Raw genomic sequence first — 14,609 nt, forward strand, 5'->3', positions numbered from 1 at the left:
GCTGTTTCCTGGAAGGACAGGCCATGATACCTGTCCTGTGCACCATGAGGTAGGTACTTCCACTTTTTCTCCTTCTGCATTCCCCACCCAGTCTCCCTTTGGCACATCAGCACCACCACAGCCAGGAATCATCCCTAAGTGACTATATCAGTGGATCAAGTTAACTGGACACTCAGCGGACACCCAGCGGTGCCACTTTCAGCAGCAGCAGGTGTCACTGAATCAGTGTACACAAGGCAAGAACATCCCCATCCCAGGCTAGAGAAAAAGTGGGTGTTAAAGTTTAGCACTTTCTGCTGGCAAAAGAATAGCCCCTAGCAAAAAACTATGCCCCAAAATCCTTCAGGGGATTGATATTCGTTTGCTGCATTACAAAATGTTCTAAAGTTACTACTAAAATTGAAAAAACATTAAAAAAAATGTACTAAAGTGTAATTTATTCAGTGTAAATTCAAAGGAGATTCCACCATTCGTTACAGGATCATACATTGGGCCCCGCTGCTGTACTCCAAGATATAGGCAGGGTAAATCTGGTGCTTCTCAAAGATGACAAATATAGAAGGGTCTGTCAGGTCATCCACACAGCTGTCGTAAAGTCTGTTTGAATTGCTGCATCTGGGTGGAGGGCGAACGTATTCAGGGTTTCCCTGAACAAAGTCTCCAACAAGAACGTGAGCTACAAACATGCTGTAGCGACCACTGCGAGAGGAACAGTATGCGTGAGAATAACTGGCGTCTCTGGCAAAGTAGCTTCCTAGGGACCAGAAAAAAACACAGGTAAGACAATACATCAACCAAGGAACAAACATCTGCTGTCAGCGCTTTAGCAGCCAGTGACTGTGATTCAACAGGCCCGGGTAGCTCTGCACGCATCCTCACAAGTGTTTCCACATCAGCTTATTTTAAATCAACGGACTCTAGCCACATTCCACCATCAACGTCCCAGTCCCAACTATCCAAGAGCTTTGCTGAACAGTAGGTACCTCAGGCAAAGAGGGGTGGTTTTAGTCCCTCCTGAAAGGGGATTTCTGCTGATGCTGCCTGCAGCGATGCAGATGCACAGAGGTGAGAGCAGCCTACCTGGGGTCAGGGACAGTCAGTCACCTTACACCTACCCACCAGCCTGGCCAAGGTCTGCAGACCCACACGTCTGCACTTGTACCTTTTCCATACTTTGTCCCATGAGTCCCACAGATCCTCCAGTCAAAGTTCTGCTCACAGATGGCAGGCACGTGGGACGGACTTGTCCCATGGAACAGGAGCCGCTCATCCACTGGTTTTGATTTATTGAGCTTCCTCATCTGCTCCTTTTGCCTAAGGACAAAAAAAAAATAAAAATAAAAAAAAAGAATTACATGTTACCCTGGTTCAAACGAGGACAATTTCCCAACTCAACTCCTCCTACTTTTGGGTCATGGAGAAACACTGACACAAACCACTCTCAGTGGGGCTACTGCCTGCTTTGCACTTCTGTTGGTACCCTGCTGCACAGGCTAGCTCCTTCCAGCAAAACAAAAAGTTCTCAGCATCGCTATGGACTGCGTCACCCACAACTTCATACCACATGAGAGAGTAAAGAGACAAACATCTCTTGACTGGGAATTGGTCAGTTCCCAGGTTATATAAATCCTGGATGCATAAATATGGTTATAAAACTGAGCTGTATAAAGCCACAGTGAAGACTGTATAATCTCTATCCCTATCTTTATCACGTAAGAATTACCAATTTTTTAAAAATCCCATGTGGAAGAGACTAAGAAACAAAAAGAATGAATTTGAGGTACTATAGCTCAGTCATGGTAAAGGAAAAGAACTTTCTTTTTGAATAACACTGGAAAGAACCCTGCGTTCAACCCGGTAGGTTATGTGACAAAAAGAGCATGGAGACAACCCCAATAACCTGACCACAGAGAGAGGAGCCACAGACCCGGCCCCTCCCATGGCTGCCCCAGGGGAGCCTCATCCCCAGGCACCAGGGGACACCCAGCACCATAAGCAATGGAAAGGCTCTGGAGAAGCTCATGGACAGAAGTGAGGTACCGCCTACGAGAGTATGGGACTCGTTATGGGACAGCAGGGAAGAGCATTTGGGGATTGCACAGGACTTATAATGGAATGCTTAACAGAGGAACTATAGGTGGGAGAAGTGAGGGATCAAGATGGTCTGGGGAGGAACAAACATGGGAAAATAGATGAATAAGGTGGTAAAACAGGCTGGTTGTGTATAAACAGGCAACTGGCTGGTCAGTAGGCTTGTCTGGCCATGCCCTGTGCCTGATCAGAGCAGGCTGTCCTATCTTCTCATGAAACTCTATTTCTAACACTTACCTGGGTGATGGACTCTCCAAGTCTGTGTGCGTGAACATGTATGGGGGTTTGGGTGCAGCAACTGGAGCGGGACCTTGGGTCACAGGAGCTGCATGTTCACAGCACCACCAACTGCAGCAAGCGAGGGTGTGTGTGTCAGTGTGTGATCACTAGCCAATATCAAGCTGGACAGCCAATGAGGAAGTAGCTGGCCGGGGAGTCAGGTATCAGAGAAGTCATAAGTCTGGGCCAGACGCTGGAGAGACCAGAAGGTCTGAGTTTGCTTATCAGAGGGACCAGGAGGTCCAGGTCAACCACTGAAGACACCATGAAGTCTATAGAGATCCATTTGCGTGTGTGTGTGTTGATGCAGAATGTAACTGGAGACAGGAGGACCCACGGGCCAGCACATGGGTAGTAGGCTGATTGTCCGAGATCGGCTCCTAGAGGGACTCATACACGTACACATGCTCCAGTAACGGGCTTTCATCCCAATCAACCAGAGGAAGGGAAGAGGATGAGACTGTTGGTGCTGTTTACGGTTGCATGAGTCCTGTGCTGTCTGTGTTGGGTTTTGTGTCCAGCTGTGTGTGTATTCATACGTTTTGTGTGTATGAGGGGGTTTGTGCGTGCGTGTCTACTGGGAACATGTGCTGAACCCTGCTACCAGCTGGACCCGGCCACACCTCTGCGGGAGGTCTCACCTCTGGATTTGGCAACTCCTAATGCAGGCTGTGGAGGACAATAGATCAGGAAATACCAGTCTTCTGCTACCATAAGGATAATGAAATAAAATAGATACAAACCACTGAAAAACTTGCCAAAGTGCAGGGTTCTGGATCCTCTGTAGCTGATGGATGTAGTAATCTTTCATCGTCTTCTCAAACAGCCTCTTAATGTTTCCATATTCACTGGAAGTGTAGCTGAGCTCTACCAACTGAAAATTTTAAAAACACCAAAAATATGGTGTTACTGACAGTAACAACTCCCAGTCCTTTCAAAGGACTCATCGACCTCCTCACATCAGAGGAAAAGCCCTGCCATTAAAATCACAAGCTTCTCCTGTCTTTCCAGTTAACCATCCTCTCACTACCTTCACCCTCGCTCCCCACATGGAAGCACAGGTACCGACTGAGGGAAGTGGATGCAATCCCACATGAGCTTCCTTCGGTAAACACAACTCCGCATCTAGATTATCTTTACTTCAGAGTAACCTAAAGATGAAATGCACAGCGGTATTCAAGCTGGACAAAAGTGAGTATCAGTTTCACCTTAATTTGACACCCTAGCTCCTTCTAGCTCTTTCCCTACAGGGCTAAGCCCTAGTTTTACCATGGCGAATGACATTTTGCCTCAAATCCATGGAGGAAGTGCTACAATACCCCCTTAAGATGCAATTCATACAGTTCATCAGAGGATCAGGTGCCCTGGGAGACTGCAAAGGACAGGTCAGCCAGTAACGGCCAAAAGGGCCTTTCTTATTGTGTGTGGTATATGCAGGGGCTCTCAGAAAGCCTCCCAGGAGACAAAGGTCTATTCCAAATGTGAAGCTGTCAGTCTTGTTTCACCTCATAGTTGTTTATTTTATAAGACACATTTAAAAGCTGGGAACGTCTCGAGTGCCTTGGGTCATGTTCTCAGAAAAATCAGTACAGGACACAGTTCGCCCTACCCATCAGAGAGCTGGAAAGCCGTACCTTGTACCCGATATCAGGCAGTGCGGACCGGTCCCATTGTGGAGGACAGACAGAATGTGATAGAGTAATGTTTTGGCTGCAGGAAAGAAAAAGGAGCAAGTCAGTCCATGATACTCTTAACCAAATCCCCTTTCTGGAGGATCCAGCCACTGGCTCTATGACAGCCTTCGGCTATCCCTGGGTTTTTATTTTTGTTTTACTTTCCACATAGCCATTATCCCTTTTCTCCAGTTTAGATTTCCGCACACATCCTAGTGGCACTAATGCCACTAAAGTGGCAGGTCAAGGCACTGGCAGGAGAGCTTCAAATGAGAAGTAACACGCCCCTAGCCGGGTGGTTGATACAACTGCTTTCAGCCAGCCCTCCAAGCATGTTGCTTGAATCTCTAGGAAACCAGAATGTGAGCCTTCTCCCTCCATGTGGCTACTCATCTCTAAATCGCTGGTCAGACAGGTGGCCTGCCCTTACCTATCCCCAGGACCAAGCCTGTCAGGAGGCTGTGGGTGGACAGTTGTGCCCTGCAGAGGCACTACTGCATCAGTCAGCGCTTAACAACTTCCAGCACTGATGCCCTCCTGGCACGCATGTTTTAACCCAGGCAATAGGAGCATTAGCATCCATTCAGGAGCTACAGTTTGTTTTTCTTTTTGAACCAACCCACCCTTTGTTGAATCAACCCTTAAATTGAACCCTTGGCTTCAAATGCAGTGTCCGTTTGGTGAGTTTCTGAACCAGAAAAGGCTCTTTTTAAAATAAAGCAGTAGCACAACTAACTTTTACAGCAGACGTGGTCAAATTCTGTCAAGCTGAACTTCCTTTAAAAAAGCCATAAGATAGGGGATCCCAAATAAGTGCATCCAGTTCACTTGATTTAGAGGGATTTTCTTCTGTGCTTTATTTTATCCTCAACTTTCCAGGGGATGGCATCTATCTGCTCCACAGTTCTTGGGACTGGCAGTCCCTTGCACCTACCCTGTGCACAGTTTATTTAGTATTGTTGGGGCATAAATCAAGAAATATAAATTCCTGGCACAGTTGTGTCAGCCCTATGTGGCTTTCCTTTCACAGAGAGAGCAAATCTACTCTAGGGGGTCTCTCACAGCTGCCAGAGACTGCCACCAAACATCCCTCCAGCACACTTCACAGAAGTGTTTCATAATCTACAAATACTGTTCACCACAAAATTTGCCATTAAACCAGTCAGCAAAAGGTATCTGAAAATGAATTTAAGAAGTCTAAAGAATGAATTCTAGACAGGTAGAAGGAACTTCTTAGCAGAAAGGTGCTGTCATCTAGAGACATTAATAAATAGTGAATGTATATTACCTTCTGTCTTGTCCACCTTGAGAAAACAGAAATTTTGGCAGTCGGGCAACTTTCCTTTGAGTTTTATAGACCAAATTTGTTTGGACCATGTCTTGAAAGAAAAACACAATGGCTCCTTAATTAGACAATTTATTGTCCAGGGACACACTCGTAAGTGTTTAGAAAAAAGAAAAAAGGAGGTAGCCCTGAGTACCACATCATGGTGCTCTCTCTACCACACCCACCCCACTCCATATTTCAAAACCATTCCCACTCCTGCTGCTTCTGCTTGGAGATTGGCATGGTCAATCACCTGCTAGCATAGGTCGCGAAGCCCAAAGGCAAGCAACCACCAACTGCACCTGCACATGCATTCATATCCAGGCTGTCGGCCAGAGAAAACCACATCTGATATCAGGCCTACAGCAGGGAAGAGTTTTCAATACAACGGAGGCTGTAAATCCAGCTTTCCCGGCAGTGCGGGATTGTTACATGGTGCTAAGAGGAAAGTCTGTCTTCTCTTCTTGGTCCTGTAACAATATCACAGAGTGCATGCTGTGTGACATGGCTAATTATCTATTGTTTCCTCCTTTAAACACCACTCTCTCTATTCATGCCAGGAAACAGATTTAAAGTTTGGAAAGCTAACAGGAATTTTAAGATGGGTAAATAAATTAGAAACAGAAAAGCATTTCTCATTTTGCCATTCTTTCTCTGTGCAACCAGCCTAAATTTTCCTTTGTGCACTGTGTGCTTTCTCTCCCCATAACTAGCTTGCAAGATGTCTACCATGGTCTCACTTCTTCACCGTTTGACTTTTCAGTGCTTATTTTTTTTCCTTTTTAATTTCTCCTCTTTAACTATATAAACCTGAATGCATAAGCCGGATGCCATGAAACATTTACTCTCCGCTCTTATTCTGAATACACAATAATGTCAGAGATGCTTTTTTGACTACAGATGCACAAATCTAGAAGCTCGAGTAGGGCATCTCAAAGCTGTGGAGAAATGCACATACTGATCAAGTTCTGCTTGGAGAAAACTTACAGGAGAAAAAAGACCTATTCAAAGAAACCCAGACATATGGTGACAACTCCGCATGAAGGAGGCTACCTCAGAGCCAGCTACGCTGTGCAATGAACTTAAAACAGGAAAAGGCTTCACCTCCAAAGTGTAATTCATACATCTGAGAACCAGCCCTGAATAACACAACGCCTGTCTGGTCAGCTAGAAATTCATTCTCCAGATCTGCAGATTTTACCGTGGCAGAGCAGTGATCCGGGTGCTGTAGAAAGAACAAGGAAGCCTGTTAGAAACCAGTCTTCGGTTTAGATGACACTGTGGGCAAACACCAATGTCCTCCCCCCAAGCCCCTATCATGGGATGCCATTTTGAAATAAGTCTCTAAGGCTTCAAGCATTTTGTTCTTCGGTGTAGGAGGGGTATGCCACAGAGAACAGCTGCTTGTAACAACAGCAACAAAGCAGCCTTCAGCCTGCGTGGTCAGCTTCAGCAAGATGTCCATCATCCCTGGAAAATGCACCCCCTTTCAAAGCCAGTCCTTTGAAAGCTTTCACAGAGTAAAGTACTGCTTTGAAGAACAATTAATTAAGACAAATCCACCAGGACTTCAGAGCAGCACTGCAAGGGCACCCAGCAGCACGTGTGAAACACACCAGCTGCAGACCAACTTGTCCTAAATAACTCTCCAAAGGTGGCTTAACAAGAGTTTTTGGCATCAACAGCAGATGGATCTCACCTCTTCCCCATACTCAATCCACCGCCCAGAATCATCACGCCAATACCAGGCATACTCCATTTCAGGAGCAGACGGATGAGTTAGAAGACACCACAGGCGCAGAAGAGCTGACCGTCACCTGGCTGCTTGCTCGGCCCTAAAATCAGAAGAGAAATCCGCATTAAAGTATGGGTCTTTTCCAAAGCTGTCAAACTGTGTGATATTCCTGGTCTGGTCAGAAGTTTAATCACTTCTCAGAAAAGGAGACCCCTCCAGCTGGGAAGCGCAGGTTGGCCCAGAACTGAGAAACTGATGTTTATACATTTACGGAGCACAGTAAGCATCACAGAAATGACCCCTGATCTCTCTGGCTTGCTCCTGGATCACTGTTTTTCTCTATAATATATCTTTCTAAAATACACGTTGTAAGAAAATACAACTTGATGCAATAAACTCAGCTCGTTGCGTGAAGGCCAGTGGTGCCACCTGTCTAATGGGAGTAAGAAATGGCTTCTAGGCCGTGTGCGATCAGCCGCAGAGTGCCTTCAAGTCATCCTTTGTCACTATGTTTCTGTCAGAGATGGAAATATTTGACAGGGTTATGATCCGGTGGCAATTCACAATTTATTAACGATTTGAGGTAGATCGAGAAGTTGAATTTTAGCAGCGCTTAATCACTAGCAGATTTAAGGATTTACAAGATGATTTAACAAAATAATTGAACAGCAACTTGATTACAGATTCAAAAGTGACAAGATTTGCACTAACTTACTATTAGGTATCCTAAACCAATACATATGCATATGAGCACAAACATACAAACACACACCACTCGAGGGGTCGCACGCACACACACACACGAGTCTTTGGGAGGACCAAAGGTCCCTTCTCGGCAGTTGACTCCAGTGCGATGGGTGCCCCTTTTGACTGCTTAGGTGTGCACAGGCAAATGGACAGAAAGTATTTGGATCCAAGAAAGTATAAGAACACCAACACTCATAAGGGCTAATGTGTATATTAGACACACATGTATGGAGAGGTGGATGAAAGAGAGGCTAGCCTATAGTTAAAATTCCCCTCTTCTTGAGTTTGGAGTAAATACTCACGATGCATCGGCATTCCTCAGCAGGCAATAACTGAGACTTCAGAGGGTTGACTCGCCCTGGCCTTTTAATCCTCAAGGTGTTTGCCTGAGCAGTGTCCCAACTCAGGGGAGGTGCTGGTCACAGCCCACTGCGATCCAGAAAATCCCAAAGGGTCTTGCTAGAATTGCTACTTACAGGGTCTGAGATAATTGACTTTCGTCAGGTACTTTTCTACTCCAGCCCAACTCAGACAATGGGATATTCTGGTACTTTCCACCAGCTGCACAAGCACGGAACTTTCTAGACCATGAAGTTCTGGTATCACCCCCCTATTTGGGCCACAATCCATACATTGTCAGGAGTGATGGATTACTGTTATTGTTCCCAAGCGATAGGATTCACAGGAGCCAGGTGTGCTAAGGGGTTGCCATAGCGTTCTGGTCCGTTACCCTTCACCTTTTTCTCTTTATTTTTATGTTGGACCATTATGTATCTCAGGTAACGTTCTGTCCCATGGTATTATCACATGGCCGAGCTGTGTGTGGGGGGTGGAAACCTTGCCAAGCACTGAGTGGCCTAAAGGAGGCGGGGGAGGTGGAGCTTGCACCACCACCCTCACCTACAATAGAGGATGGAGATTCTCCTTAGCCCTCCTCTTGTTCTAAATGTATTTATAGAAACATTTTTTATTGTCTGTTACGGCAGTAGTCAGATTAAGTTGTAGTTGGGCTTGAGCCCTTCTAATTTTTTTGCTGCATAACCTCATAACATCCTTGTAGTCCTCTTCAGTTGGCTGACCCTTCTTCCAAAGACCATAAATTGTCTTTTTTCCCCTGAGTTCTAGCCAAAGCTCTCTGTTTAGCCAGGCTGGTCTTCTTCCCCCACTGTCTCTTTTTTTTTGGCATGTGGGGACAGCCCACTCCTGCGCCTTTAGGATTTCTTTCTTGAAGAATGTCCAGCCTTCCTGGACTCCTTTGCCCTTCAGGACTGCCTCCCAAGGGACTGTGTAAACCAGTCTCCTAAACACCCCAAAGTCTCTGGAAGTTCAAGGTAGCAGTTCTGCTGATCCCCAGTCTTTACTTCTCCAAGAATCAAAAATTCTATCATTTTGTGATCACTATGCCCAAGACAGCCTTCAACCACCACATCACCCACAAGCCCTTCTCTGTTCACAAACAACAGGTCCAGCAAGGTACCTTCCCTAGTTGGCTCACTCACCAGCTGTGTCAGGAAGTTATCTTCCACACGCTTCAGGAACCTCCTAGACTGTTTCCTCTCTGCTGTGTTGTATTTTCAGCAGACATCCGGTAAGTTGAAGTCCCCCATGGGACCAAGGGCTAGCGATTGTGAGACTTCTCCCAGCTGATTATAGAATATTTCATCTGCCTCTTCAGCCTGGTTGGGTGGGCTATAACAGACTCCCACCATATCTGCCTTGTTGGCCTCCCCCCAATTCTTACCCATAAACACTTAACCCTATCATCACCGTCATTAAGCTCTAGACAATCAAAACACGCCCTAACATACAGGGCTACACCACCGCCTCTCCTTCCTTACCTATCCTTTCTGAACAGCCTGTAGCTGAAGAGCCACACTCCAGTCATGGGATTTGTCCCACCAACTTTCAGCAATGGTAACTATATCATTGTTTTTCTGCTGCACAATTGCTTCCAACCCTTCCTGCTTGTTTCCCATGCTGTGTGCATTGGTGTAGAGGCACTTCAGCTGGGCTGTTGGCCATATCACCTTCTTAGAGGAACTCCCCTTAATTCCATTGAGGTATTTCACTGGTGTTTCCCTGTTGGCTCCTATTACTTCAGGAGGCCATGGCTCATCTCTGTAAGACTTTAAATCTGCTGCAGTGTAGCCAGCATGCCTCAGCGCAATAGGCTGAGGGCCCTCGCTATCACCCTGTCCCTCTAACCTTGGCATGTCATCCCACAGCTTGTCCCACAGCAAGCCTGTTCCCCTCCCCCTTCAAGACTAGATTAAACCTCTGTCAATGAGCCCCACTAGCTTGTAAGCAAAGACCCTCTTCCTCCTTTGAGAAAGGTGAATCCCATCTGACACCAGCAAGCCTGGTGCCATGCAGGCCATCCCACTATTGAAAAAAACAGAATTGTGTCGGTGACACCAGCCACTAATCCATGTATTAATAGACCGGGCCAGTCTGTGTCTTCCAGTGTCTCTCCTGGAAGGAGAGAAGAAGAAATAACCTGTGCTCCAGATTCCCTCACCAACAGTCCCAAGGCCCTGAAGTCTCTCTTGATTGCCCTTGGACTATGTGTTGTGACTTCATCGCCATCCACGTGGAAGAGCAGTAATGGGTAATAGTCCAAGGGGCATACCAGGCTATGAAGTTTCCTAATGATGTCCTTAACCCAGGCCCCAGGGAGGCAGCAGACTTCCCTAAGAGGCTCTGTCCAGCATATCGGACCCTCTGTTCCCCTCAGAAGCGAGTCGCCTACTGTACAGGGGGTAGACCTTTCTGATCTTGACAGCACCTCTGGTGTAGATGGACCATCATCCACGTCATTTATTGACTGGCCTTCCACATCGAGAGCCTCATACCTCTTGTACAGAGGCACCTCGGAAGGCAGGGTGGTCAAGGAGGGGGTTTGCCTGCCACTCCAAGCGTGGAGTTGCCTCCATTTGCTCCTCTCCTTTAAGCTACTGCCTTCAGCCTGGTGGTGGGAGGATACAGGATCCCCTTGATCTTGTTTTTTTTTTTATGGTGGCTGTTCCTGGTTCTGTCTCAGGGAGGGCAGAGCATGGTTCCACCAGCCTATCTCTTTCTCAGCCTCCCTGACGCTCCTTAACCTTTCTCCTCCCTCTCGTAGCTCTGCCACCAGGGTGAGCAGATCACCCACCTGGTGACACCTCACATGGCTGTTCTTACTACTGCCACCCTTTACCATCGAAAGGCTCTGGCCCTCCCCTGCAGCCCGCCTGTTTTTGTGAGAGCTCTGTCTGGGTTGCCACATCTGTTCTGCTGAATGCGGAAGCCATGGCTTTCTGCCAGGTGGATACCGTAGCTGCGCGTCTTCTGAGAGGGTGACAACCACCAGCTGAACTCCCCCTTCGAGGGTGACTGCGCCCTTCCTGTGCACACTGCCATGCCAGGCTCTGGTCGCTCACGCTCCCCAGGCTGGTCTTCATGGGCCTGGGGGTGGTCATGGTTGCTCTAGCAAGGCCCAGGCCTTCTCAGCATCTCCTGCCAGAGCTGCCAGCTCCTGGCAGGTCTCTCCACTGCCCTGGTGTTTCCCTGCCTCCAGAAAACACCCTGTGCACCAAGCTCTGCTGCAGGCTGGGCCAGCTCCAGAGCAGCTCCCGTCAGCAACAGGAAAAAAGGAAAATCAGGAGAACAAAGCTACTGCTCATAGCTTCTGTACTGGGCACAGGTGCCTGGGTGCTGGCAGCTGGGGGCTGCAGGGGTGGCCTCTGTGAAAGAAGACCAGGGGGTGTCCCACGCTGGACACGGCCACCTCAACAGATCCACTGCAGGACACGGCTGAGCCCATCAGCCAAGCTGGTGGCACCTCAGAAAGCTGCACAGCAGTGAGAAGTGAGAAAAAACACGAGAGAAAGAGCTCTGCAGACACCCAGGTCAGTGAAGAAGCCAGGGGTGGAGGTGCTCCAGGCACCCCAGCAGAGATTCCCCAGTGGATCATAGAGAAGACCATGGTGAAGCAGATTGTCCTCCTGCAACCTGTGTGGGACCATGGTGAAGCATACATCCATGCTGCCCTGTGATGCAGGACATGGACATGCCCTGAAGGAAACCTCAATCCATGGAGAGCCTATGCCAGAGCAAGCTTATCCTGAAGGACTGCAGCAGGAAGGAGCCATGCTGGACCATGGGAAATTTTTCAGGATGATGGAGTGGCAGAGGGAAACTCCTATGGACTGAGGTTAACGCCGATTCCCCTTCCCCTCTGCATCACTTGGGGGTTGGGGGGAGGCAGAAGAGTCGGTAATAAAGGAGTGAAGCTGAGCCTGGGAAGAAGCGGGAAGGTGTTCTAATTTTTGTGTTTGTTTCTCACCATCCAAACCTATTTTAATTGGCAATAAATTAACTTTTCCCAAGTCAAGTCTGTTTTGCCCATGACAGTAACTGGTAAGTGATCTACCTGTCTTTACCTCAACCCGTGAACTTTTCCATTGTACTTTCTGCCCCTTTGCTGTTGAAGAGAGGGAGTGAGAGAGCAGCTGGGTGGGTGTCTGGCAGCCAGACGAGGTAAAATTCCTTGGAGGGGAAAAAACACAAACCACTTACCAGCAAAGTCTCTGCTCTGTGCTCTACCCCGGAGACACAGCACCTACAAAGAGAACAAGCTGAAACAGGTAGCCACCAGTAATTCAAATTCAGAGGATTTTCCTTTGCCTGCTGCTGTGCTTCATCCTCCTTTGCTTGTCACAGTTTTGGACCCAGACAATATTTTTCTATGTATCTCATCACTTCGCTGCTCCTGCAACATTACCCTGTTGTGCAGCAGATACACACAGCCAGGAGCTGCCCACCTGCCTGCCGTGGAGTTTGCAAGGCTCTGTGGCCGAGCTACTCAGAGCTGCTCAATGGATTTGAACGCACGATTCAAGGAGAAACCGGAAATGATCATTTATCCAGTTCTGACGCCCTTCATGCTTTGGCAGGGATCACGGGCATTCAGAGCAAGCTAATCAGAGGAAATCAGTATAGGAGGGGCTCCCTTATAGAGCTGGTTACAGTACAAAGGTCCACAAACAAAGGCTTGGCAGCCCCTGGACTGCCAGAATAAAGAGCAAGGAAGGACCCAAGTCTCCTTCACAGCCTTTGCTTGTTCCAGTGCTGTCTTCAGACCAGGGTTGCTCTTTGTACGCAGTAACACCAGCCAGGCCTGTTCTCAGAAAAACGCTCCCAATTCATTTTCTCTCAAATCCCGTTGACGGAGATTCACGAGATCCAGCCCTCCCAGAAGATTGGTGTTTGGATGCAGCTGTCCCTTTTCCCCCCTCTGCACAGCAACATGCTGCTACTGCTGCCACAGCAGAAGGATTTGAAGTTTGTGGATTTGAAGTGTGGGATTTGAGGGGGAGGGAGGGAAATGGGGAGGAAAGCTGGGGTGTGGGGTGGGATGATGTTTCCAGGCAGCTTTTCTGCATTGCTCTCCTCATCCCTGTTCCCTCTCTCCCCACACACAAATGGATCTAACCCCTGCCGGCTCCCCTGCGGAGACCCAGGGCTCCCAGTCTGCCCTAACCCCATCAGCTTTCTAAAATGTCCGGCTGCGCCTTGCTTTCACTTTGACTTGCCAGTGTTTCTGCTCCTCGCAGGGAGTTTCCGCTCACCAACTAACCTCAACTAGAAAGAAACAGAAGTGAAACAATTCATTAAGTAGGCAGAAATATTTCACTGGCAAAACAGGTAGTGTCCTTCACCTTTTGCTGAAGATTTCGCTATCTGGTCTTGTGCAACTGAGAGATTTGCTTTTTGTAAATTTAGTTTTTATACCTCCACAGAAATAGCTTTATACAGAAGAAATTTTACCCATAAAAAGCAACCTCGCGCCACCTTTTCTCTTACACGCTTCCCCCTCATGCGGAAGAAAGGGCGAATTAATGAACACATAAACACGGCTTACGGCAGGACTGACTGCAAACAGTTATCCTTCCAGCAGACCTTAAAGCCAAGCCCACAAACTGTGAAATCCCCAACTTCCTCCCTCCCAGCTCAACGGCACCCCGGGAAAGCTGTCAGAGCCCGGCACACGCCGCCTCCCCAGCTCCCCTACTCACAGTCCTGCCGTCGGGCTGCCCAGCCACCCCCCACCGGAGCTGAGGCCATCAGCTACATGCTCGCCGGTCGGATGAGCCCTCTGAAGCCTTGCTCCGCCTGGGAAAGGTCCCCCGGCTGCAGTAAATCCTTCAGAAATAAAATACGAGTGTCCTGTACGTTTGTACCTTGCTGTCTCTCTCGGCGGGACGTCACGGATGCCTCCCCGCTTGCCGCTGGCCCTTCAGAAATGGGGCTGCGTAACGTTTCCTTTTGGTTATTGCGCCATACGCATGCGCGTCTGCCAGGCACCAGCAGAACGGCCAGGCACAGCTGATGTTTTTGGCAGATACATCACTAAAATCAACATCCCTACGAACCGGCACTGCTTGGTTCCTGTTGTCGTGCACCAGCACTTACCTTGAGCCAATTCCTCCCATCCTTCCAGTGGCTGGGGATATTCAGGACCTTCTCCTTTTGAGATTCCCGCTGGGAGAAGCTTCTTTGAAAGCCAAAAGCTGGCGTTGCCTTGCAAAGCAAACCCCAAATCACCATGCAGAATGCAGGTACATCTCTCAATACGCTCTCCGCGTTGGTCATCGCACTGTTTGCGGGGGGGGTTGCAGTACAACCAGCGCAAACCACGCACAGAGCCCTGCGGGGCATGCTCCGTCAGCCCACGCAGAGCTCTGCGCTGTCCCGAGGATTTGTATTCCTTTACCTC

At 48.2% G+C, this 14,609-nt stretch overlaps 1 protein-coding gene across 2 annotated transcripts; it reads right to left on the reverse strand.

Annotated features, from left to right (window-relative positions):
• Positions 1-328: 328 nt before the first annotated feature.
• Positions 329-14,170, reverse strand: LOC141741451 (protein mono-ADP-ribosyltransferase PARP12-like). 2 transcript variants are annotated; one of them, XM_074582173.1, is made up of 9 exons: positions 14,074-14,170; positions 12,410-12,452; positions 7,070-7,205; positions 6,475-6,595; positions 5,332-5,422; positions 4,005-4,080; positions 3,114-3,244; positions 1,163-1,314; positions 329-754 (listed from the first exon to the last, which is right to left on the reverse strand). In XM_074582173.1, exons 3-9 carry the CDS (start codon positions 7,127-7,129, stop codon positions 474-476), a joined length of 912 nt encoding a protein of 303 aa, XP_074438274.1. In that variant the 5' UTR covers positions 7,130-7,205; positions 12,410-12,452; positions 14,074-14,170; the 3' UTR covers positions 329-473. The 2 variants fall into 2 exon arrangements, with proteins under 2 accessions (XP_074438274.1, XP_074438285.1); XM_074582184.1 differs by having other exon boundaries at positions 13,909-14,084.
• Positions 14,171-14,609: the final 439 nt, after the last annotated feature.

The sequence above is a fragment of the Larus michahellis genome, chromosome 1, assembly GCF_964199755.1.
Source record: "Larus michahellis chromosome 1, bLarMic1.1, whole genome shotgun sequence".
NCBI lineage: Eukaryota > Metazoa > Chordata > Aves > Charadriiformes > Laridae > Larus > Larus michahellis.